This window comes from Pollicipes pollicipes, unplaced genomic scaffold, assembly GCF_011947565.3.
Source record: "Pollicipes pollicipes isolate AB1234 unplaced genomic scaffold, Ppol_2.1 Scaffold_4295;HRSCAF=5057_pilon_pilon_pilon, whole genome shotgun sequence".
Lineage (NCBI taxonomy): Eukaryota > Metazoa > Arthropoda > Thecostraca > Pollicipedomorpha > Pollicipedidae > Pollicipes > Pollicipes pollicipes.
In genome coordinates this window covers 8,158,323-8,172,138 of record NW_023596461.1, presented here as the reverse complement: position 1 = coordinate 8,172,138, position 13,816 = coordinate 8,158,323, and the positions used below count along the sequence as shown (strand labels likewise).

The window sequence follows — 13,816 nt, the reverse complement described above, 5'->3', positions numbered from 1 at the left end:
GGTGTCTTTCTACTGGCCACTGCTGGATAGCATGCTCATGCAGCCTCTGAAAAGACCAGACTGTTGAATCTGTCATAGCATGTGACGCGCTAAGCGTTAAGTGTAGAAATGGGTACTCTCCAATCAGATGTTACTTTTCATGTATCAAAAATGGTTTGCAATGTTATGATTTTCTTGAAAACTCGACAAAATGTTATTTCATGTGTGTCGTTTCAGAAAATAATGCTGTTGATATCGTTAGCCCATTCATATTTTTTCGTATATCAGTGATATGCTCGTCAAGGATCTGCCTGTTCTCCCCGCCAGTTCTGTTGATGATTGTGGCCTGTCTTCTCAAGGAAGTGTCGTTCGTACATACATGTGCCAGCTAATGATGACGTCATTAGCAAACGAGCTGGGTTTCTGTACTCTTTATTGCATGGTATCTGTGACGTTGCTAGGATATCAAACAAACGGCAAAGGCAATCCAATACCAGCCAGAGGGCTCTGCGCGCTGATCAGGCCCCTCAGTCGATAACGGCGTACATGCCGGCCAGACGTCACCAGTAACGTACAGTGTATTCCGTGTTGGCATGGGTTTGGGGGCCATTTCCCCATACAGGGTCAAAGCCGGAGCCAGCGATTGACAAAAGTCGGGGCCCCACAGCGCCTAACAGGGTCCCGTGCCGGCAAGAGCTTCATGTCAGCCAGAGGTAGTGTTCGAGGGGGCACGAAGAGCCTTGAGTGCCCACTGGACCCGACGATCAAGGGGTCGATTGGAGGGCCTGGGAGCAGGAAGGACAGTTCGGAGTCTTATTCAGGGGCCCTGGCCTGCGGAACGACCCTCAAATGACAGTCAGAGGGACCTTTGCGTCGATCACGGACACCCTAAGCAGATATGGGTAGATACGTCGGTTAGATACCATCAGCGCCGCGCTGTCCGCTCCGTATCGGTACGGGTCTGAGGGCTCATTTCCCAATCAGCTATAAGGCCAGAGCCCGTGAATTGCACTGTTCGGAGCCCGTGTATCTGCGAGGGATCCACAGCGCCTAACAGACGGCCCTGTGCTTGCAGGGGACCCCTAGCCAACCGAGGGCAGTGTTTAATTAGACCCGGAAAGGGGCCCAACGGAACCAACTATCAAGGGCCCGGTTGGAGGGCGTAAGGGCGCGAAGGACTGCTGTGGGTCACGCAAAGAATCGCAGCCCGTAGATTCGTGACCTGAAGCATCATTACGAGGTCCTGCACCTGAACAGCTGATTTCCCCTCTGTCTGAACCCGGGTTGCCCATTGCCCAAGCGGGAGCAGGACTGGTGACCACGATTTACCTTGGTCTGGATCCTTGGATTGTGTGGCGGTTGTGGCGGTCAGGGGCCCAAAGTGCATAACAGGGTTCAGGTATTGGCTTGTGACCGCTAGTCGGTCACGGGCTTTGTATGAAGAAGTCCGAAGAGGGGCCGGCCGGAGGGCCCCTCAGGACTCAAGATCAATGACCCGATTGGACTCGGCACAGCCCCCACCTGAAAGACCTGACCTGAAATGTCAGTCGAGGGTGTCTAAAGGCCCTCTTATTGTGGTTTGCTGTCCCCTTTATAAAGGGCCCCGACACGGAGCCAAATAGTCGGCTCCCATGTCCGTCTTAGTCCCTGAGGCCTATTTCGCAAGCAGGAACAAGGTCGGTGCCCCGCGATTTGTTAATGTGCAGGGTATCTGACACAATGAGGGGCCCCTGTGTCGGTCAGGGGCCATGGTGCCCAAACAGGGGCCGTGTGGCGATAAGTGCCCCCGAGTCGGCCACGGCTACACCACGAGGCGACTTCGTAAATCTCAACCCTCCATGAACAGTTAGTCGCTTTGGAAACGCGGCAATTGTTTGGTGTCCCAACGGCGGTTATCAACAACATGGCGCAGTAAAGGATAAATAAGTATTCGCTGGGCTTTGACGTCATCATCAGCTGGCACTTGTGTTGACGAACCCAGACCACTTGAGAGATGCGCAGCACATCTACCAACAGCACTAGTGGTGCAAAAGCGGGGCTTCGCGACCGACGCCGCTATTTCTCATGTGTGCAATGTATGAGTGGATTTAGGGTATGAACAGCATGATTTTCTAAACAGTATCCCTCAAATATCATATTGTCTAGTTTTCAAGATAATCATATGATTGTAACCTATTGTTGTTGGTCCTAAAGTAGTGCCCAGTTACAGATGAAGTGGCCTGTGGGTAAATGGGGTGGGGGCACAACCAATAAACTAGACATAGTGTATATGACTTTTAATGTGAAGTGGCCAAAATGCTTATTCCTTCAAGCCTGCTGCTGACTGGCCTAATCTATCCATCACTTTGTTAGTAGCATATGATGTGTGATATCGAAACCACATCATAAACAAATGTGTTAGCATATACATTGTTTATTTGATAAACATCAATTGCCACAACCAATAGAAGTGGCTGATAATGATGACTCACACAATGTTAGTTGACAGTATGGCTGCTCCAATGTTGCCGGCTTTTGCTTTAGCAGAGGCGGTCTATTAAAAGTCTGTGACATATTTCGTATGTTGTGATGTCACTCAGTCATGCCGTCGTTTATATTTTAATGGGTATACTGAATGATCCTAATGAATTTTACCCCTAGGACATTACAGGGAAATCATGAATGGCAGTAATAGATTGGCAGCAGAGAAACAGAAGATAGTCCAGGAGAAATGTTTGGCCATACTCACAGGAATGCTGAAGGATGATGACAACAAGTACTGTGTTGACTGTGATGCCAAAGGTGAGGTCATTGTAGTCCAGGTAGATATTGATGATGTTGTCTATTTTACTTGCAAGCCACATGCCAGGAAAGCACGTTATCATGATCGTAATGCATGTAGTGTGGTAACATCACTTAACAGGTGCCTGTCAGCTGCCATATGCTCATCAGTGAGGTAGATGGTCCTCATTCATGTCATGCTCCAGTTGTTCCCATCATGTCTCTTGGCCAGAAAACAGTGCTACGGCCAGGTTGATGATGATTTGAGGCACGAGGGCACACAGGCATCAATGGTCATTTTGTGCCTGTAACAGCTAGTCATGCTGTTTTGAATGCCACTGGGATGTCCACAAACATTATGGATATGAACTAGGAGTCTTTTTCTTCTGCTCAAAATCAGCCTGCCTGTCCACAGTCATGACTGATTGTTCCTGGGTTTTTCCCCCCAGGTGATGTCTCCCTAGGATCTGGGGGCCCCACAGATCCCCTCCCTGACCTTGACGGACCTTAACCAAGATTTATTGCAATGGTCCCTGCCCTAGTTGTGTGTGACTCAGGCAACTAAACTTTTAGTGTGGAATGAGTTCTGCTTTGGCCAGATTCAGACTCAGATTGTGCCAGCTACACTGAATGTGTAACTGAATCGGATTTTGAATTGGTCTGAATAGGTTGCAGCATAATCAGGATAGATTAGCTTCTGCCTTTAAAGTACCTGACTCACAAAATAGGCATAAGGTTGTGGGGCAATTCAAACCATGCAGCAGAAGATTTGGATCTCATTCCCATTTTCCACAGTCATGCTGGAGTACATTAAGCTTCGACTCTGTTCACTTTGATTTGGATTTGTGATTGGTTCCACCAAAATGAAGCCTGCAAGTCTGATCCCATCATGACACATTTTCTAAAAGATAAATGCAGATTTAGTATAAATTAATGACCCTCCGCAGCATAATCAGTTCTCCTCAGAATTAGTGACCCTCAGCTACTCCTCTGCGCTGACCGTCACATGGCTGCTGTGTCCCGCAGGTCCTCGCTGGGCCTCCTGGAACCTTGGCGTCTTCCTCTGCATTCGGTGCGCAGGCATCCACAGGAACCTGGGCGTGCACATCTCCAAGGTCAAGTCGGTCAACCTGGACACATGGAAGCCAGAGCAGGCAGTGGTGAGTGGATCGTGGTGGAGGCTTGGTCATGGAGCAGCCGGCGCCCATCATGCTTGCTGCTGTCGCTCTTTGTTGTATTGGATAGATGGGATCTTGGTTATTTGTTATGTTAAGACTGTTCCAGCTGTTCAGTCAGTCGAGCACTGAACACCTGACAGCCAGTGTTGTAGACAATGTGGATTGTTGTTGTTGATCAACAACGATGAAATGGCGCTTTTGAATCGTAACTGGATTATTTTGCTGGTCAGGCAGTCAACTGACCATTGTTTATGAGAGGTTCAGGCTGGCACAGGCTGGTCATGCCACAGCATTGCATGGTACACCATAATATTTCAGCCAGTTACCTATTATGCTGGACTTGCTGTACTGGGTGGTGGTGTCAGGATTTTTGTAAAAAGCTATGTGAGGCAAAGGACTAGTACAAAACTCGCTTGTGGAAAATATTTTGTAAAAAATTTATTGAGATAAATCGGTAAAATTAGTTTTATAGGCAGGTGCCTGCACAATATCATGGACAATCACGCACTTTGATGAGGTGTGAGGGATATGTTGAATGCCTCACGTAAGCATTAAAACTCGCTACAGGTGCACATACTTCATTTGTTCCTATTATGAACGTTGTGTTTGACACTTCGAGAAACATAACGCCATGTTATTGTGACATCACGCCATGTAGTTGTGAGTCAAATGCTGGAGATGAATGCATCTCAATTAGCTTAAACATCACAATCCGTGCTCAATTTGCAATGCAGCAGCAATCAGCCCTTAGGACCTACTGAAGACCATTACATCTTGTTCCGTTTTGTTCTTTTCATGCCCGAAGTCTTTCGCGGCCGCCTCAAGTTCTTCATTTTTCTCGTTTTCTACCGCGTTCCGCTAGCTCCTCACTAGAAACGGAGTCCGCTATAATCGTTGCTGTAGGTGCAGTGCCAGTGACACTGTAGGGGGGGGGGGGGGGGGGGCAGTGACGCGCCGTTTAGATGTAGAAACCAATCCCCATACTCAACCGCTGTCCACCCATCCCGATGAATGCCACGCAAGCGGCCATGCAGGGACATGCCCTACCCAGGTTCGATCCTCGACGACCGGTATGCCGGCGCCGTGCCCGAACACGTGTAGGTGTTGTCACAATAAACTCCTTTCCTAGCGTGTTGTTACGCCGTGACCCCGCGCCCACCTGTTGCCCGAACAGCGCCCCTGATGCGCCACATCGCCTCCGAGCCGCCATCCGCCCGTGCGTCGACCTCGGGCCACTCTCCCGGTACAGCGCAGCTGTGGGGGTGTGACGGTCGTGGTCGCTGCTCGGAGCGCGGCCCCCGCCAGCAGACAGCAGACGCGGTGTCAAATTGCGGACGCTGTGCTGGGCCAGCTTGCGTTTCTAATGACGGCTCGTGGCACGCGGACCCGCCGGGCGTCCGGCACTTTGGCGCAGTTTGCTGGGTTCTGGCACGGGTTGTCAACGATGATGCTGTCTGGTGACATATTTCGCGTGAACTTAATTGGGTACGTCCGGCCGAACCCGGGCCAAATGCTAAGCAGCCCTCGGCTTCTGCGAACTAGGTGGAGCTATCTAGGTCAGCTCCATCTCTATCCCTCCCCCTCCCTCCCTCCAAGTGACCCCCTGTCCCCCTGTAGTCTCGTATGGTCGGAGTAAAACATTAGGCTTTCCACACGGTCACGTGGCATACGTGTGTAGCTCTGTGCCAATCTGGCACCTTTTTTGGAGGTGAGAGGCATCGATTTGTTTTTCACGTGAAATGGGGATGGACGCCATGTGTACAATTTTCCTATCCTTCAACAGATTGTTAGCATTCTTGAATGATTTGGCAGATTACAGCTGTCTTTATGCAGCTATGTTAAGTTGTAGCTCAAGTGCAGTCAAAACAGACGTTAGTCACGTGTGGATGTTGTTCGGAAAACCACTGTTTATCCAAGTCACCAGTGTTGCTTCAAATGATGATTCAGTTGTGCGCAAGTGCGCCCCTTCACCATTGGCCTTACATCCTTACATCTCGCAACGTCTCAGCCTTTCAACACAACGGTCCGCTGAAGTTCTGCGCAGTCGTGCTGATCCGCCCAACCGTCACCAGTCCGCCGCTCGCCGAGCAGCGGCCGGGAGCGCTCTGTCCCCCTCGTCCCACGTCCGAGGAGCCTCTCGCCCCCCTGAGCGGGACCTGGCGCTGCCGCAGGCGCTCCAGCAGATGGGCAACAGCCGGGCGCGCGCCGTGTACGAGGCCAACCTGCCGGACAACTTCCGCCGGCCGCAGACGGACTCGGCGCTCGAGTCGTTCATCCGCGCCAAGTACGAGCACAACAAGTACACGGCGCGCGAGTGGGTGCCGCCCCGGCTACCCAAGGTCGGTATTCGCCCGCCTCCCCCCCTCCCCCCGCCGCCTACTCATGACGGGGGCGTTCTCCGTGTCTCGCCAGGCGTTGGCATTGTCACAGCTGGCGGTCCGTTGGGTGGTGCGCACTGAGCTGGGACAGGGTATGACGCTTTCGCATAGGTGCTCTGCAGAGCCGTGTCGCCCCGGATGGCTACTTTTTTACATTCGTCTTGCATAGACGAGATATTACTCGATAATTTGAAGTGTGTGTTGTTGGCCCAAGGTAATCATGTGACGCTATGCCGTTGTTTAATGAAAACAAATAAATTATATATATATATATATATATACACGCATGCATTTTTAATTAAAAACAACTGCTGACTCCGCATTGACGAGCTTTTTTATACATTGTTCGAATTGTTCTTTTTTTTTCTTTTCGGGGCTTTTCGAAGAACAGTATCGTTAAGATAAAAGATAGTTCGTACAAAGGCACGCACATATTCGCCAGTCTGGGCATTCTTACGTTTCGAGATCTCATCATCGGAGAAGTATGAATGGCACGAGAAATAAGTTTTGAGGTGCATCACTATCTTGAGAACATCTTTAAGTACGGAGAAGTCAGCTGAAGTAAGACCAAATCGAAGTAAAACAAAATCTTATTGTTACTTTGTTACGTATAAAATACGCCCCTAGTTTGGTAATACACTCATCCATCAGGCCCCCCAAGTTAAGGATGTTGCGATGGGCTCTCTTCTTGGGCCTTTATTCGCCATTTTCTTTACGGGACATGCAGCAGCCGACACACTACAAAATGACGACATAAGGTCGGACATTTACTATCGCTATGCGGACGATAATTTTGCGGCGGTCAGGGACACTGACCAACTAGGACGTCTCAAAAATATCTTTGAATGGCAATCTGGTTTAAAATTCACAAAAGAACTACGTTTGCAAAATATAATGCCCTTTCTTGACGTGACTGTTGATTGACGAGAAGAACGACTTAGAACGACGGTATACCAGAAGCAGACTAACATCAGATGGTGTTTAAGTGCTGACAGTGAGCGTCCTCGATGCCACAAAATTAGTGTCATACGGCCATTCCTCAGACGTGGGTTTAAGCATTGCCCTGATTGGACAGGATCGCGTTAGGAATTGGCCTGAATCAATCAGGTCACAAAAGAGACATTGTCATTTATTTTGCAATGGGGAAATCTCCAACTTTCCTACGATAGACAGCTCAGACAAACCGGATTAACTAAAGCGGACCAGTTTTTTATATCAATTCAGATGTAACCGGGAAGGCTGCAAATTTCGTCCCATTACTTACATCGGCGTAACCACAATAGCACTCTTACGACGCCTGACAATGCACTTACGTCACAGGGCACTCCCAGAGCACACACTACACGGACATGACAGGACATTGGCACGACAACAACTGACGGAGAACATTGGCATGCTTCAGACGTACAATGACATAAGACCCAATCAAATTTGGGGAAACGTTTTTAGTAAGGAATTCTCCAGCCCTAAGCAAAGCCTTGTACAACCCTTGAGTTATTAGGTGATGGGCGGTTGGTACCATAGATGTACTTGTGGCAATGTGTGTGTGTATTGTTGTTATTATGGGTGCATTTTATGTGTATTAAAGTGACAGTAGGATTTTGTCTTACTTCAACTTGGTCTTACTTTGGGTGTCGTTTCCGTAGTATAAGATGTTCTCAAGATAGTGATGAACAGTTTTAGTCCTTAAAAACTCAAAACTTATTTCTTGCGTCAATTTTCGTGCCATTCTTTCTCCGACTATGAGATAGGATTTCGAATTGTAAGAATGTACTGATTGACGAACATATGAGTGATTTTTCGGGAAAGTTCTTTTATCGGGGCGATGCTGCTAAAACAAAAGCCAGGAACTGGAATGACGCAGATCATTCGATCGAAAAAAGCCCATCAGTGCGGAGTCAGCGGTCGTTATTAATTAAACGTGCTCCGAAGAAGATATTCTGCTAAGAGATGCCGATATATATATATATATATATATATATATATATATATATATATATGTATATGTAAACATACCGTAGACGTTTCATGTTGTGTGTTACTGCTCTGTGCAGCGCATGTCTGCGTTCACTCTCCGTGTCATTGATTTTCCTATACACAAGTGCGGATCAAGGCGACCGCTGAGCCCGAAGTCCTTTGCAGGTGAACTGGGACGCTGAGATTGACGCCATGATCAGGGACCAAAAGCACAGGAAGGGCTCGCGCGGCCGGGTGGAGAGTCCGGCGCCGCTGCTGACCAAGCCGCTGGCGGCGCCCTCTCCCGTGGCCTCTTCCGCGGTCACCGCCGCCCCTCAGGCCAAGGAGGTCAAGACCAAGGAGACGCCGGCGGTTGCTCGACCAGCCGCCGCTGCCAGTGCCGCCGCGGATCTGCTCGGGCTAGGTATGCTCATTTTGACGACCCGTACATCCTGTGCGGACGACATTGGACGCGATTGCAGTCAGTGGGCGTGACTCGTCCGTCCCGTCCGGCTGGAGACCGCCTCGGTGTGTGGGAGAGTGGCATTGTGACACGCGCCCTGTGCGCTTTCCCCCGTCTGTGTGAGTGGCGCCCTGTCTGCCGTCCCCCGTCTGTGTGAGTGGCGCCCTGTCTGCCGTCCCCTGCCTGTGTGAGTGGCGCCCTGTCTGCCGTCCCATGTCTGTGTGAGTGGCGCCCTGTCTGCCGTCCCCCGTCTGTGTGAGTGGCGCCCTGTCTGCCGTCCCATGTCTGTGTGAGTGGCGCCCTGTCTGCCGTCCCATGTCTGTGTGAGTGGCGCCCTGTCTGCCGTCCCCTGCCTGTGTGAGTGGCGCCCTGTCTGCCGTCCCATGTCTGTGTGAGTGGCGCCCTGTCTGCCGTCCCCTGCCTGTGTGAGTGGCGCCCTGTCTGCCGTCCCCTGCCTGTGTGAGTGGCGCCCTGTCTGCCGTCCCCTGCCTGTGTGAGTGGCGCCCTATCTGCCGTCCCCTGCCTGTGTGAGTGGCGCCCTGTCTGCCGTCCCCTGCCTGTGTGAGTGGCGCCCTGTCTGTCGTCCCATGCAGTGTGAGTCGCGCTCTGTCTGCCGTCCCATGTAGTGTGGACCGCGTTGTCAGCTGGCCCGCAGCGTCGGGCCGCCGCTACCTCCGCTGATGCCCAGCCTCTGTCGCAGACACGCCATCTCCTGCTCCGGCGGACGATGGGGGTGGCTCGGCCGACCCCTTCGGCGACTTCCTGAGCGCCGCACCGGCTGCTGCGCCCGCGGTGAGTGTTGCTGTGTCACATCCGCCCGTCGCCCGCGCCTGGTGTTGCATGAATGACATTGCAACAATGTGATGCATGATGGGGCCCAACAGCTATATGAAATACAGCGAGTTACTTTGCCGCGCTTATACAATTTTAGCGACTTACTTTGCCGCACCTTTGCGTTAAGATCCTTATCGGCGGTATTGCTGTCAGGTTATTGTCATGCAGGTAGCTGTGCCTCAACCCGCAGTTGAAATATAGGTTATTGACCAAACGTATCTTGAAGTCGTAAGTTATTTCAGCGTTGACAAGACAAAGTCGAAATTATGGCGGGAAAGGTGGGGTCTGGTCGTCAAACTGAAGCGGACGGATCGCCCGCCGGCCTGTTAACATCCCCGGCCGTGCGGCTGAGGTCCGTTCTCACACCTGGGGTCGCGCCGCAGCCGCCGGCGGCCGCTCCGTCCGGCGGCGACTTGCAGCTGCTCTCGGAGGAGGCCAGCTTCTTCAGCCAGCCGGCCGAGTCGGCCGCCGGCGGCGCCGCCGCCAAGGTCATGTCGCGGGACTCTATCCTGGCGCTGTACGGCCAGTCGGCCGCCGGCGCCGCGCCGCCAGGTAGCGTGCCTCCGCCTCGTTCTGTCCCCTCCGCCGTTGAGAGACAAATGCGTCTCCGGCCAGTGGGCGTGTTCGCGCAGGTGGCGACGGTTCGGAGACGCCCGCTCGTCGGCGGCTGCTCGGGCGGCGCGTTGCTCTGCGGTCGGTGCGCTGGGCGTGACGAACGTGCAGCGAGGCGCGAACGGCGTGATGTGTTACGCTTTGGTCCAGAGCCTGTTCGTCACGGATTGTTATGGGTTCAGTTTTCGTTGGCTGTGCATGTTACCAGCGTTATTGCGGCAACAACCTTGCACTGCACTTGGCGTCGATTATTGCCAAACAAGCTGCACGTGTCTATAACCACCACGATACTTAATAAGCACACTGCGCCGCCAACAGGCGGCGGTGTCCTCGGAGCATATGCCGGCATGCCGCCCGCCAGCTCTGGAGTAGGGTTCCCCCAGCAGCAGCAGCAGCAGCAAGCGCCGGTCGGCTACCCCGCCGCCCAGAGCTTCAGCATGGGATACCCGGCGCCGCAGCAGCAGCCGCAGCAGTTTCAGCCACAAGTCGGCGCCTTCCACGCGGCTCCGTATCAGGTGGGCGACGGAGCGGCGTCAGTGCGCATCGAGCGTGCGTTTAGTGTCGTTCGAAGGAGAAAAAAAAACGTAGGCTGCTTTTTATCAAAATGAACCAATCGTCCTCAAATAGCTGTTGTCAATATGGTCGTGTTACCATCCTTAGACTTCCTACATGAGACCATGCAATGTCGGCTACCGCAAACTTTTTACAGAAGTATGTTCTATGTGGCCAGGAGATCCAGCTTAGCTTAGTTGCGTGATGTGCAACTTTCAGCATTTTTTCATAATCCAAGGTGGCGGCCGCCGCCATATTGAACTTTGGTCCGGTGTCAAAGTTTTTTTTTCTCGGTGTCTTGGAGGTTCGTGGGATACCGGTTTTGAGGGGTGCTGTGTGGCAGGGAGTTCATATCTGCAGTTATCTGTAATGTGTGAGGTCAAAGTCAAGACCAATCGAAATCCAAAGGTCAGACTTGATCATGAATCACTAAAATTCCCAGTATTGATCGATATATGGTGTTTTGTTTGTTTTGTGGTTGTGTGATACATCGTCTGGACATCAATGCACGGACCAACATCTTTACGGGTGTAATGGTAGTGCATTGTATGTATACGAGGCAAGTGCATGCAGACACATAGCCCCAGAATGTGGGAAGTCCCCGCCCTTACCCTGAAGCTTGTTTTGGTCAGGTTAGCTTTTCTTTCGCTTGGGTGCCAGCTGTCCAGATGTCTCCCGTCTCAGCAGTATGAGTGTCCCACATCGATATGGACGGTGTCCACGGGCGACTTATATTTTGGTCTGCGTTCGTGTGTGGCGTCTGATTTTTGTCCCGCTTTGAAGTGTGCATTTGACTGCCTAGACCGGCGCTGCATCTGAACAGAACTAGCACTGTGGTTTTGAGACCAGTGGCTATGAAGAACAAAGCTAACTCTCGCAGATGGAGTGGTGCGGTAGAGCACTGATCCACCGGCGGTGGTGGAGTCTGTTCAGAGTTGGGAATGAGAGCAAAATTGGCTTCCAGGTGGTTTCTTATGAAAAGCCATGATATTTATGATGATCATTTTCAATGTGGGAGTGGGGTTAAATAGTTCCCAGCTTCGAGCGGGCGTCCGTTTCGCCCTCCTTTACAATCTCCCACACCTGCGATAAATGCGCTGCATTTCGAACATAAGCACAGCCCACCCTTGGGCCGAAATTGAATTCACTTGTCCTGTCATGTACAAATAGATGAACCTCCGTCAACTCAAATTCAGGATTTGGAAACATCGTAGTAATATTCAGGAAAAACCCGTGATGACCCCCAATAAAACAAAAAGCAAAAACAAAACAACGTATCGCCTCGATAAAGATAAGGACGTATCATACGCTGGCAAATCAGCTCTCTTGGTGAGCTTAACAGCCAAAAATCGTGCTATTCACTCGGGACCTCGAGAAAAGGTTTCCTCGAGATTTCAAAAGAAGCGTGAAGGGAAACCTAGACTCCAGCCTAGCACCGAGACCACTCGTCCCTTTTGCAGCAGCAGCAGCAGCAGCAGCAACCATACATGGCGGGGCCGGGCGCTTACAGCCACAACCAGTCGATGCCAGCCATGCCGCCTGCCAATCTACCGCAGAACGGGTACCCGCAGGTGAGTGGCTGGTCCGCTCGGACGCACCTGCCAGACGCACCGACGCGTCGCAGATCGTGTCGAGACGCGTGATGCGCATGCGCGCACAGGTGCGATCCTCGGGTGGCGGGCTTTTCTTTCAAAGCTTGTTGACATCATTTACATGATTTTCCCTCGACTTGAGATTCATTGAAATGGGGACGCCAAGGTCGCATGCTCTGGGAAAAATCGTCGGACCACGGCTCAAAGATTTTCAAGTGATACACTGAAGTGTTTTTATACTAACTACCTTACTTTATACTAGCACCTTACCACGGACTCCCTAAAGGCTGATAGAGCTCGTAAAAGCATCAACTGCGCTAATATGTAGTGCATGGAGTAGACATCTGGACGCTACAAACGTGTCTTGGTGGGCAGTGCAGCACGACTGACGGTCACTAGCAGGACGACTGGGAGGAACTGATTGTCAGAGATCGGCTGGAATGGGATTATGCACCCAACCAAGCCGTCGCAACATAAACTTGACGCAAAATATCGTGCGCCCACCGGCAGGAGCAAACGTACATCTGACACAACTTCTGCTTCCAGCTGCACCAGCAGATGGCCGGCATGACAATGGGACACCAGCAGATGCCGCTGGGCGGCACGCCCACGTCCTACGCTCCGCTGGGCAGCGGCGCCCCGCTCAGCGGGCCGCTCTGGCAGTAACGAGCCGGGCCGCTAGGGTATCAACTGGTGGCCCAGTCAGTGGGCGGCGGCCGCGGGCGGGTCGGGCCAGTACCGGGCCTGCCCGACAGCGCATCAGTTATTCCGCAATTGTGGGTAGACGTGTCGGTGCCGGTGTCGTGGCGGGTTTTATTCCGAGTGTCGGCGGCGGCGCCGCCGCGTGTCGCTCTCGCTGAGGGAGCGGGACGGTCGTAGCCGCGCCGGCACCGCTGCCAGTGTCCGGTCCTGTCTCCGGCGGCGCTCGGAAGTACAATATCGTCGCTGCGTCCGACCCGGGCGCGCGGGGCACGTGGTGCGCCGCCTCGCGCTCCGACGCGCCGTGATTGTGGACCGCCGCGGCCGTCCGTGACAGCGACAGCGCGGCTGGGGCGTGACGTCACGGTCCGGCGCCCGACGCGGGCCGCGGGTGTTAACGTTCCGTCGGGGCGGCGCGGGTCATAGTATTTATTCTTGAGCGCCGCTCCCCAGCTCGCGGTCGGGCCAGGTCGTGACCACCGGCGCCGACCGGCCAGCCACGCTGGGACCAGCTCTCTGCGACTTTCCAATAAACCGAACCGGCGTACAACCCCAGGCGCCGCTGTGTTGGCCGTCTCGAGCTCTTGTTGGTTGGAGAGCGCCAGGCGCTGCGTTGTATCAGAGCGGTATTCGATTGCGTCTTACAGAACAATATTTCCAAGCCCCGACAGCACTCCCAGAGATTTATCCCCGTCCAAATGCTTAATCGCTGTGACTTGGCCCATCCTCACCATGCAGCACCACAGACTAACGTCAGCTTTTAGGATTATTGGACGCGCTCCGGATGGTACAGGCCCTGGGAGGCCGATTTGA

The 13,816-nt window shown here is 52.6% G+C and overlaps 1 protein-coding gene across 1 annotated transcript; it reads left to right on the top strand.

Moving 5' to 3' along the window:
- Positions 1-1,992: 1,992 nt before the first annotated feature.
- LOC119096645 (stromal membrane-associated protein 1-like) lies at positions 1,993-13,573 on the top strand. Its single transcript, XM_037219545.1, has 10 exons — positions 1,993-2,071; positions 2,620-2,760; positions 3,766-3,899; positions 6,089-6,256; positions 8,438-8,675; positions 9,415-9,506; positions 9,932-10,100; positions 10,479-10,675; positions 12,173-12,283; positions 12,851-13,573. Exons 2-10 carry the CDS (start codon positions 2,637-2,639, stop codon positions 12,968-12,970), a joined length of 1,353 nt encoding a protein of 450 aa, XP_037075440.1. The 5' UTR covers positions 1,993-2,071; positions 2,620-2,636; the 3' UTR covers positions 12,971-13,573.
- The last annotated feature ends 243 nt before the right edge of the window (positions 13,574-13,816 follow it).

Excerpts from the sequence above, each read along its gene's own strand:
- LOC119096645 (XM_037219545.1), top strand. The coding sequence starts at position 2,637 with ATGAATGGCAGTAATAGATTGGCAGCAGAGAAACAGAAGATAGTCCAG. Across the intron at positions 6,257-8,437 it reads TGCCGCCCCGGCTACCCAAG|GTGAACTGGGACGCTGAGAT; the intron begins GTCGGTATTCGC and ends AGTCCTTTGCAG. Across the intron at positions 10,676-12,172 it reads TCCACGCGGCTCCGTATCAG|CAGCAGCAGCAGCAGCAGCA; the intron begins GTGGGCGACGGA and ends TCCCTTTTGCAG.